The sequence below is a fragment of the Cupressus sempervirens genome, chromosome 9, assembly GCF_028749045.1.
Source record: "Cupressus sempervirens isolate cs-2001-9-10 chromosome 9, ASM2874904v1, whole genome shotgun sequence".
In the NCBI taxonomy this organism is placed as follows: Eukaryota; Viridiplantae; Streptophyta; class Pinopsida; order Cupressales; family Cupressaceae; genus Cupressus; species Cupressus sempervirens.
Window position 1 is genome coordinate 384,443,149 of NC_143126.1, and position 12,109 is coordinate 384,455,257.

Here is a 12,109-nt window from a genome sequence, read left to right on the forward strand (position 1 = left end):
TAACGAATTTTCAATTCGTTGAATCACAAAGACGATTCTTTTCTTGAGGTCTTTCACTTTCGGTAGAGACCAATCAATATACGGCAATTCTATTAATTGTATCCAATCAAAGAAGAAAGGATCAATCAAGTCTGACCCGTCCTCTGTTATGCCTATCACATCCCATCCCATTTTGTAATCAATAATTTTTTGTACTATTAATCTCATCCAGTCCCTTTTCCTCACTTTGAAGTCATTTTCATAGTTTGACCAATAATCTTCCATTGTAGGGAAATGGAGATAACCGGGTCCAAGTGCCAAGTTATTTTTAACATACCTGCTGCCATCAAATGGGAAGTGACCGTGGAAAGAGTGTAAAGTTATGTTCACCATGGATCTCTCGATATTTTGAGCATCCAAAGAAGAAAGACAACTATAGTGCCCAATGCCGATTGGGAAAGGAATTGATCTTTTGTTCTTGCACTTTTTGTTTACCTGACCAATTTTCCTGCAAAGTTCTGAAAGTACCACCCTGTCATCTGCAAAGCAAGGCAACATGAGAGGACAATCTTGAAAACCTCCAATGCGGATGTAAGTGAATCAGGGGTACTGTATGAAGAAGCTACCATAAGGACTGATGAGATTGGCTGCTTCAGGAGAAATTCGGAGTCCTATATCTCCCTGTAGCTCCCTAGCTGTGAGCATAGAAAAAGCATCATTCACCCTACGAAAGTGTGCATTGCTCTATCTTAATTGCAACTGGGGGTAATAATTATAAATTTGCATGGTTAAGCTATGCTTCTCATAAGGATTAAGACCAGGCCATGATTTCATACTAGCAATTGCGTACATTAGGCACGAGGACATGTAAAACCCCTTACTCACATTGAATCCAGTTAACTAGTGATGAAGAGCATCGCTAATTATTTCTCCCCAATTTATAAATTGTTTTCCAGTGGTGATGGTATTAATGTACAAAAACATCCAATCCTAAAAATCTTCAATCGCCTGATTTCCCACCTCTATTAAGAAGAATTATCATATCAGAAATGTCTTCATTAAAGATATTTTTGCATAACGCCCTTGGCTACTGTGACTATCCTCGTCTAGGTTGATCCAGCCAACTTCTAGCAATGGCATTCAGACATGTTTTCTTATTTTGATGGAAGTATCCTTGGGCACCTTCTTTAGATATTTCTATGAATTCTTCTCTTACTGGCAATCTGAATGTGATGGAAATAAACACTGGATCTAGCCTTGCCGCGACATTACCTCCTCAGGTTTTGATGTCCCTAGAATTTTGATCATATGCCTTGATACATTCTAAAACCAATTCCGCATATTGAACTGCAAGTGGGTGTCCTCTTGCATGGGCTAGACCACTTTCCAATGTTTGTTGTGCTAGGGGTGATTTATCTTCTCTACTCATCATTTTCCAAAAGTTTGCAACTTCCATATGTCCCATCTTTGTATCTGATATCTCGAGAAGCGTGCTTTTTTAATATCATAGGAGGCTCTTTACCTTGGAATTTGTACCCCATAGTATCGTCACCAAATCCTTGTCCTGGTGCAATGTCGAATGTGAAGTCAATATTGCCTTTGCTTCATATCAAACTCCATGTTCCATTTGCTTGAGGCAATTGTGAAACTTTATCAAAATCTCTATTTCACTTGTTGAAGGATCCAACATTTATTTGGAGCATTCACAAGACATTTTTTTTAATCCTTTATCAATACCATTTTGGTTCATTTACTTCTAAACAAAGCACGTATTTTATATACAACAGAGCCATTATATCAAACAGTTCTTGTGCATATCATGCTTGCTACTTCAACATTTGAAGGAAATTCTTGACTATTTAGAACATCATTCCAATGTGGATTACTATCTGATGCCAAAAAATGCTGCAGACTATATTTTGCTGATCAGAATTTGCAATCATGTGCATTGGTTGCAACGCCTCTTTCACGAGGATTTTTCTCAAACACATAACATGCCACCTAGATGCTTCTAAAAACAGATAATACGTTGGGTGGTCACATGCAAAACTGTGGCATTTTAGATGTCTTCGAGTCATTGTGTTACCACACTCCAACACCATTTTCTACTATAAGAGTTTAAAGGCGTCAATAATCTGCCATCTTTCAACAACCTCGACATACTTCTCTGGCACTTTGACAGTTATATTACAGCCATCTTTGGTCAAGTCGAATGTGAAGCTCTACTATCACTCAACTCGAGTATCTTGATTATCACATGATTTATCTGTGTGCATAACTTCCGCTAATCTCCATGTGTGCCGGTTGGAGTAAAAGGCATTTGATCAAAAAGTTTACGTACTTGACGCCACTTCCATTGTTGTGTGCCTATGACCAACCTCGTACATTGAAGGGTGGGAAAAGATTAATGGTTTCTTCTTGTCATCACACATCAAATTGGAGTCTCATCGATACCATTCTGTCAAAAGGGTTCCAAAACTTGTGAATGTTACTGCACGTACTTGCATATCAAATTATTTGATTACCAAATAGCTACTGCAGACCCCTCAAGCTCCTACACTGATTGCATCTTTATTATAAGAAATGAAAGTGCTATGCTTAAATTGATAGTTCTCCATAACATTTATATCAAACAGATTGTCTTCTTTACTCTGCACATTCATATATATACCAGCAGATTTGGAGTTTTATATGCCTTGCACAGGTTGCATAAGATGCCGCCCCTGGAGAGTGAAAAACATTTGGTCAAACATGTCATGTACGCTGTTTATGGTGGGGTTGTAGATGTAAAACTTGTATTAAACAACTCTCGTGCTTGAGGAATCTCCTACCCATTGCTGCTTCCTTTTTATGTTCTGTTTCCTATCAGCAACCTTAATAATGGAACGAATGGCAATGTTAGCTTGTTTCAATGCCTTGTAGAGGCTTGCGGGTTGAAGACTGAGCTGCAAACCACAGTGTTGATCTCCCTGTAGGCCGCAGGTCACAAAAAAAAATAGTGCACGTGCCTTGCCTATGGTCCCAAGGAATGTCGTGAGTGTTGATTTTTTTATCAAAGAACTTCAAGTATTGTTTCACACACGTGCAGGATGAATTCTCTCCAACATTTGGAAGCTGCCTCTAACTTTCTTCCACTGTAGACTGCAAGATAATTGACCAATCACCCAAGTGAAAACCTATGTGCTTTTGAGTTTTCATAGAATAACTAACACTAGGGAAGTTTAGGTTAGGATTAAGTTAAAAAGTTGGAGTACGTAGTGAGAGTATTTTAGTACGTGGAGAGAGAAAGATTGTGTGAAAGAAGGCAAACCCAAACGTGTACTTCTCTCTAAAAGTTTGAGTGCGTAGAGAGAGGTAGTACAAGGAGGGAGAAAATGTTGAAGGAGAGAAGGAAACCCAAACTTCTCTGTAGAAGTTAAAGTATGGGGAGAGAGAAAATGTTAAAATAGTGGAAAATAATTAGTCTCTTTCCATCTCTCCATCAATTAACTCAATTAATTCTCTCATAAAATTATCCAGGCAACAAGTATTAATATCCATGGAGAAAAATATTTGCCATGGCATGAGTATTTCGCTAACAGCAATTTTGCATGGCGAGAAGTGAGGGCAGACCAGGGCATGTAGACAGGGCAGCTTGCCTGGCTCGGGGCAAATATGTCGCGCCATAGCCGGTGCCCGGGAGACTCCTGGAGGGATATCACAATTAATGAGGGCTAGTTGTATTTAAACATTTCTCAACGACCTATGCCAATCACAACACCGCTAGCATTACTCAGAACCTTTTAGTCCTGACATCTCCCAGCATCGTATAGTGTTAATGCACAAACCCTCGTGCACCAGAAAACCCCACATAAAAAATATACCAAAAGAAAAACAAACAGGAGCTGAAAATATTTGATGACCTGTAAATGATGTACTTCCTTTTCTAACGTGTAATCCATTTTTGTTATGCTGCGTCTCTCAATTTTTTAAGACTCCGTACTCCAGGCAAAGGTTTTCTTTTTCTTTTGACAAATAGCGATGTTATGGTCACAAAAACTCGGCAAAAAAGTAGGGGAAATTATGCTACGCCCCATAAATATGTAATAGCTTTTTTATTACTGTCTTGTCAATTACCAAAACTTGCATATTTGGCTAAGCCACATTGGACGATGACTGGAGACTACAACTAATTACGCTATGACCATAAAATATGGGTTTAATCAATACATTCAATGGAAGGAACATTGCAATTGATGAAAGCTTCTTATATTTACCATATTTTCAACACAGGCAATCTAAAGCTGTCTTGTACATGAAACACCACCAAGAACTATAAAGTCATTTTTCGCCCTGGTACATTTTAAATACTCAACCCTTCTAAATGTAAAAACAAATAAAATCGAATCCAAAGTATGTAAGAATAAAACAAAGGAAAAATATATTGAGACACCACAGCACCAGTAAAAATATGTTAGACAATCATAATGATCTATTTCCTAATTATATCATCTTATCAATTACCAAAAAATTTCATTTATGATTAAGCTAGACCCGTTGGCCCTTGTAGCTAATTACAGCCTCCAGCACACAAGCACTGGGATCAAAAGTAATCATGTTGAATTAAACACAAAATTTTGTGTTAGACCTTCCAAACCCAGATGGTTTTCTGTCCAATCATCTCGCAATCTTTTGTTGAGGACATACACTTTCCTGAGTTACATTACTCAATCCATTGAAGGGGAATGAGATTGAACACAAATTTAGTTTGCCTCATGCAATACGCTGATCTGAAAGGTTTATACAACTTGCGTTGAGGATTTGGCATCCATATTACAGTCCACTCCTCTGAACAATAAAGCAAAATAACATACAAATATACTAGTCAATTTCCCCTTGCTCCACAAGACCACTGCCAGCAGCAAAATCTGCAATATTTTCTTCTTCCTCGTCATCTGATTTAATGAAAAGACCAAGCTGCTCTAAAGGATTTCTTCCCTGTAAGGGGAAAGGCACCAAACCATCTACAGAACTAATAGTACTGATTTCATCCCCACAGCTTGGAATGTGGTCACCAGGAACATAGCTCAGCCTTTCAAGATCCTTCAGAATTTGAACATTTTCTTCAATTTCCACCGTCTTTTCCATCTGCCATCAGTATTTTTTTTCAGTAAAGCACCAAATCAGTGACAGTTGATAAGAATTATTCCCAAGACAATTTAACACACAAAAAACAGGTAACCAAATGCAATACTTTTTGCAAGGCTAAGCGAGCAGCCTCTCGTTCCATCTCTCTCTTTTGTTTTGCAGTGACCACAGCCTCTGCTTCTGCTCTCCTTTTCAATGCTTCTGCTGCCTTAGCTTCAGCTTGAATTCTTGCTTTTTCTGATGAGTAAAACTATGCATCACTATTTATAAAAATAAAGTAACCTCAATTAAGCCCAAAACATCTAGTGCTTTCAGATTCCCAAACCTTCTCTTTGAGATTTTTCTAATTCTTCTTTCTCACGTTGTATATTTTCTGGATCTCTGCTATTATCCTGCACATACACAAATGCAAGCGATAAATGGCAGATCCACTCAAGATTTATTAGTACTTTTTTGCAGAAGGAAGTCAATTCAACTATCAGATTTCTTTCAAGCAGATTACTCACCCGATAAATACTTTCTACCTGAAAGAAAGGAAATAACCAAACACTAACCTGTTTTAGTGTCTTTTCCTTGGCTTTTAAAATTGTATCAGCAAAGCGACTCTTCAACATGGCAGTCCGGAGTAGTTCGTCTGGGGAGACCTGCCTCCCAGGTGGAGCACTCTCCCCTAACAAGTGATGATACTGAAAAGGTAAGGCCATATTGTGAAAAGAAAAACATAAAATCCTACTGATCATTATCATGATCTTCTATGGAGAAATAACCTTCTTGGTGTGCAGCATCTGTAACAGAAACAGCAGCTTTTGGATAAACATTGTCTTCATCCAAAACACTGACAGTACCTGCAGAAACAAATAGAATATTACAGATTTCAGATAACATGATAGACATTGCCACATCAAAAAAAGATTTGAATTTTAAAACCATACTTTTCACAACGGTACTCTCAGGATCAGATTGGACCATCTGCTTGTTGCCAGTAGTGAAATCCACACCTCCCTGGAGGAAGAATATTCACTTTCATTCAATCTATATGCAAATGAGAAAGTTTGTCGATACTTAATATTCCAAAAAAATCAACAGTATTATGTAAATTTCTACATCAAACAAGAAACCAAGAAATATGAGGAACCATTTGTGTTTAAAATCAACAATCCAATCCATCTGTGACACTAATTGCACCAACAGTTGAAATCCCCACCTCGGGATGTGCCTCTGCATCATGCACTTCATCTGTAAACAAGTCACTATCTGATGAGCTTTCAGAATCAGAATCTGCAATACCAAGGTTGAAGAAAATAAGAAAAAGAAGTAATGGAATTAATTAGCAAAGCCAAACATCATAATAATAAGCCTGTAACACCCCACCACTAGAGGAAGATCCAGAATCACTGCTTGAGCTGCTGGTGGAGCTACTTGATTTGATGCTGGCTGCTGTCACGTCCTCACTGTCTCTAGTAGGAAAGTTAATAGTCTGGATTTCATCCCCGCCAACGTGAACATGTTCACCGCAAGCAACAATGTCTGTCCATACCCAAATATTTATGTGACCAAAGAACTAAACCACAAATACTGATTGAAAAAAAAGGAAAGAAACTCCAACTTCCTATGTCAGACCTTGTTGATCTATTTGTGGAGACTTGCGGCCAATTTCTGCCACATCCCTAGAATCTGTAAGCTGCATTGGAATAGTAGCATGTCAATTAAAATAGTATATGAATCACGAGAAAGCCAAATGATCTTATCAGACACTGCTTAATGGGGCTGTCATATATCTGTTGTAGCAAAACATACCAACTTAACAGGCTCTGAAACTTGCAAACGTTTTGCTCCTAGTCCTCTGTCTCTCAGATAATTGCTCACAAGAATCTGAAGCTCCCATAAGTTATTGTCATTAAAACACTCGATATCAACCTCAACTTCATCATCACACTGGGTAAGTCCTGTATGCTTCTTTAGGAAAGTATACACTTGCTCTGGCATGTTAGCAGATAACTCTTCAAGATTCTTCCTAAGCTTTGCTTTCTCAGTAAATGACATTGCGGGCCTGCATATTTCAGCCTTGGGTTTCTGCTTAAATTGAACAGCTGAAGCAGAGACAGATTTTGCATCAGAAAATACTTTTGGCTTATAGTTACTTTCTATTTCTGATATCTTGTTTTTACCTGGATGTTTTTTGGTTGGAATGAGCTGCACACCCTGGGTTATTTTTCTATAAACTTCTTCCCCAGCTAACCTGGTCTCAACAACACTCCATTTTCTCTCAAATAGTTTTTTTAGAGTAACTGCCATCTTATGAACATCATTCGTAGGAGGATTATATTTCATTGCATTAGCAAAAGTCAGCTTCACATCATCAGCAAAGTTGATTGGACTCAAATAGTACCTTTGTTCTAGCCTAGTTTTAATTGTTCCCAAATCCATGGGTTCAGTAATAATCTTAAAATAGTCTGGGATTTTCAACTTCACTGGATCAACAGGCACATTAAAAACCCAACCAAACTTATGTGACATGAGCTCGTCCAGAATATCAGCACACTTCTTCAACCTCTCGGTGTAAGTTTTATTTTGAATTAGATCCACTCTCTGTCTTTTTCTATTTCTCGATTCACATCCTTCCAAAAGGCCTCGCTTAACACTGCCTTTAGATTTTGGTTTCTCTGCTGAAGGAATCTTACTATTAGAAGGTACACTCTTAGAAGTAAGATAATGCTGATCTATAGAATTTCTCTCCACTTTTTCATAAGTTTGAATAACCCCCCGACTTCCTAAGCAATTATCAACTTGAAATGATGCCGAGGCTTGACCTGCACAGGGACCACTGCCTCCTTCAACAGGGCTACTTTCTGAGCATCTACCTTCCAACATTGACATGCGACCATCAATAACAGTTGGAACACTGCCTGCAGAAGTAGCCTGAATTTCTTTGCTTTCAACCATTTGTCTGGTAGATCTTGCTTGGTCAAGTTCCAATTTAAACCGATTCCGCAGCTCAATTTTTTCAGTCTTAGACATCTGAGAAATTGGAAAGACACGTACGGGTATACAAAGTGAATCTGTTTGATTATCGGCATAGCCTATATTTACAGGCCTCCTCTTATTAGTACTGGAATCTTCAGAAGCCATATCAGATTCAAATTTGCTAGACACTCCAAAACTTCTCAATTTCCCATTATGTATCTGACTTCTTTCATTTGACTTGCTCATCTTTCCCATTAGATAAGGGTAATCTAGATTTCTATGCATGTTGTATCCAATACCCCTTACCAGTACCTTTTGAGATTTCTTCATAACGGTACCCCTGGTCAAGCAATTTGTAGTTACTATAAGTTGACAATAGAAAGAGCGAAGACACTATATAAAAACATTCATGAAAACGTATCAATATCAAGTACCTAACAAAAGGTGGATCAGTTATCATCAAGTAAATTCTCTTCTGCTGAAAAAGTTTGTCAACCTGGAACAAATGTGCCGCAATAAGAGATTTGATTTAAATATAATTTCCAGAAAACCATTTACAATTGTTTAACAGATGCTAAGTTGCAAATAAGCTCAAGCACATAAATACAATGCCAACCATGACATTAAGCTGACTCGCCTAAGTGCCAATTTTAATTGTGCATTGACATTTGCAAATTATATTATAAAGTACATTTTACATCACACAAAACTCCTGCAATAGCCATTGCAATCCTGCCTAAAGCTGTCATATGCCTATAAAGATGACAAGCATGCTGATTGCACATTTATATTGAAGGCAGTGCTATGATATCTTAACAATAGATCAAACAACAACTCTCACAATAGCAAGGGCATTTCTCCTTACAGCTATGAAAAACTAAAGTGATGCTTGCCGTAGTAACAGAAATTGTTTATGGAAGGTACTGCTCTGACATGTTAGAGATGAATTCTAATAAAGTAACATCAGTACAAAATCAATGCTAACTTCGCTTCAACTTTAATTCTACATGCAATGTAAATTCTATCAAATTCATATCGAGCAGGTAGAATGAAGTAAGCTAAATAGGTGTTCAATGTGCAACATATTCATGATTAGCCTCTACCATATACAATGACCAGTGCCCACCTGTATGACCGACGATGGCATGCCAAAAACGTGGCACTTGTTCAACCTGAACATAATGCATGCCGAAAACCCTGACTACAAGCTCTATATCACATTTCCTAATTCATTCTTAAAAGTACAATAGCTTCAGTTTTACTGTTTTTGTCAACAAAGAAACAGGCATTCGAATATCTGTGCAAGGAGAAAACAGTCCTAAAGGGAAGCTGTATATGATCATCTACACCAGCAGCTGGAAATGGGCTTCGCTTATCACGATCCAAGGTGTGGCCGAGGCATGAAGGAGAAACGTATTTTTAATTGCAATTCTTGTAGACCGTCTGGAATAGGTCAGAATAGAATATCATTACACATGCGTAAAGTAGACAGAGTGCCCTGATGTTGTCCAAGAATGGGCTTCGCTTATCACGATCCAAGGTGTGGCCGAGGCATGAAGGAGACACGTATTTTTAATTTCAATTCTTGTAGACCGTCTGGAATAGGTCAGAATAGAATATCATTACACATGCGTAAAGTAGACAGAGTGCCCTGATGTTGTCCAAGAATTTTATTAGTATTATAATTCATATCGATTGCGAGCCTTCTTAGTTTTGAGGCATATTAACACGTGTCGTTGTACTAGCATACAAGCGAAAAGTCTTGAAATCGACTATAAGCGTTTCAACTAGGGTTTATGTGTTTTCCTTTCTTTCATCTAAGGTTGTATTTCATTTTCTTTCATATAGGGCCGTGTCTGCCATGCGATGAGGGAGTAGCAAATAACTAGGGTTTTGCAAATTGCTGGACGAATCGAGAAGCAGAAATGAGATATTTGTGTGCTTCCTCGTAAATGAGTGCAGAAGAAACGCGAGGTATTGGATAAATGGGGTGAAGGCAGCCAGAAGAAAGCGAAATAGAGCGCCTATTTTCTAAGCTTACCAGGCCTCCCAGTGAGAGCTCCTCCTCCAAGCGAAAGCGATAGCGATAGCGAAAAGTATTTGAACAAAGCGAAGATGAAGGAATATAGAATTTCAGAACTTTTTAGCTGTGTGTATGTGTATATATATAGGCCAAATACGACATTTGCGAACGAAGGCATGGCCGCCCGCATCTTCCCTTCGAAATTGATGTGGAACTTTTATTTCCCCTATTTTAAGGCTGCTGGATATAAATCAAATTTACTTTTTATACCTGCCATTTAATTTTTATAATTAAATTAATTAAAGTTAAGTGAATTTGTATTTTTAGTTCTAGACACATCTCTTTGTTTTAACTAGTTATTAGTTTAATTAAAAACTTATAAATTAAAATTTAGTAGTAATGTAAATATTTATACTTAATAATTTATTTTTACTATAAGTATTATTTTCTTTTAAATATTTTAAAGTTTGGAGAATATTTTATGTTTTCTTCATTAAATAAAAGAGTGTGGTAATTATTTATTATTATATCATTTATTAAACTTAAGTGGATTAGAACCTGTCCTATCTAAGAGACTCAAAATGTACCATTGTGTTGTAGGCTCTTCCCTCATTAAATTTTAAATTAATTAAGTCTATAAGCTATAAATAAATTTTCACATTGCCCCATTTTTTTAATACAACAATGTTTAAATGAAGAAAACTAAAATTAGTAGTTGATGATATATATCGAAAAAATTATAGAAGTGGTAATATACATCAAAACTAAGCATCTTGAAATATATTTTTATCATGTGTAAGATGGAGATAGAGGAGAACAATTGAAGAAATTGTTGATCATTTATTTTTAGCAATTATTTGTTCTAATATCTTGAATGGATATTCTACTTATTTCTCACATAAATAGGTTTCAAATTATAATAGATAACACATGCAAACCCAACCAACAATGTAAACCAGCAAATGAATCGATAACACTCATTAAAATATTCAATTTTAACACATCCTATTTTCTATTGTATTATAAATCAACAATACAATAACATGCATAGAGTCCAATCTTACAAACAACAATAATAGTCAGATTGGAAACATATAAAAGAATCTGTAAACCCAGTGTGAATTGTGTCTTGAATCCACTGCAGTGATGAATTGGAGTTACGTCTAATCCATCAATGCCCTAAAGGTTTGCGTCCTTAGGTCTGAAATGGAAGATGTACTCTCTCAATGTTTCTCTAAGAGAAACCCAAATTCTCCAAACAAACAATAATCTGAGATTAGTTGAAAGTGAATGAGACCCTCCCTTATGCTCAACGGCAACTCCTCAACTGCCTTATGTCTTTTGTAATCACCTAAAAATAGCCATCTAGACTATTAGCCCCCTTCTCAGCATTTTGGCTAATTTAATTAATCATTTACCTAGAGCAAATTGCTAATAATCAATTAATTTGATTATAACCTATAGTTTGACTATACTATCCTAAGTTCATTATTTTATTAAAAGAACATGTCCCTTTTTAATTAAATAAAAGCTCCCATTCTTCTAACCCACTTAAAGTGCACACATAAAGTCTTTTTTTTATTTTACAAATTAAAAGAAATGGTTGTGTGACTTTTGTCTTATATGGGAAGTCAACTTCTATTTTATTGGTTGACTTGTGTGTGCACATAGATCACTCCTATTTTCAAACTCCATCCTTGATCTTTCACCATCTTGACCTTGATCTCTATCATCTATATGGCTTTAAAAGAGAGAGCTCTCCCTTTGTCAAAGGATCCACACTCTTGAATATTGTTATGCTACAGGTTTCTCATTCGAATCTTTGAAGAGCTTCGTGGAGAACTTCTACTTCTCATCTCATTCTCTAATCCATCACATGCTAGCTTAAGATCACATGGCATTTTAGTATATTTGCATGTAGTTTAGTTCTCTTTTGCAATAGCTTAAATCATATAGCTTAATAGTTGGATTTGTAACACTTTCATCATTATCACTATAGTTGCATTTTTCATATTT

General features: G+C 36.7%; 1 protein-coding gene across 6 annotated transcripts; it reads right to left on the bottom strand.

Annotated features, from left to right (window-relative positions):
• Positions 1-4,471: 4,471 nt before the first annotated feature.
• On the bottom strand, positions 4,472-10,330 carry LOC149538872 (transcription factor GTE9-like). Of its 6 annotated transcripts, none has more exons than XM_089800242.1 (13): positions 10,112-10,330; positions 8,505-8,566; positions 7,275-8,410; positions 6,904-7,196; positions 6,727-6,787; positions 6,478-6,633; positions 6,311-6,384; positions 6,039-6,108; positions 5,874-5,951; positions 5,661-5,776; positions 5,432-5,498; positions 5,213-5,343; positions 4,472-5,106 (listed from the first exon to the last, which is right to left on the bottom strand). In XM_089800242.1, exons 2-13 carry the CDS (start codon positions 8,528-8,530, stop codon positions 4,840-4,842), a joined length of 2,475 nt encoding a protein of 824 aa, XP_089656368.1. In that variant the 5' UTR covers positions 8,531-8,566; positions 10,112-10,330; the 3' UTR covers positions 4,472-4,839. The 6 variants fall into 6 exon arrangements, with proteins under 6 accessions (XP_089656368.1, XP_089656365.1, XP_089656367.1 ...); XM_089800239.1 differs by lacking the exon at positions 10,112-10,330 and adding an exon at positions 9,197-9,385; XM_089800241.1 differs by having other exon boundaries at positions 6,311-6,342; positions 6,904-8,410; positions 10,112-10,298.
• Between the last annotated feature and the right edge of the window lie 1,779 nt (positions 10,331-12,109).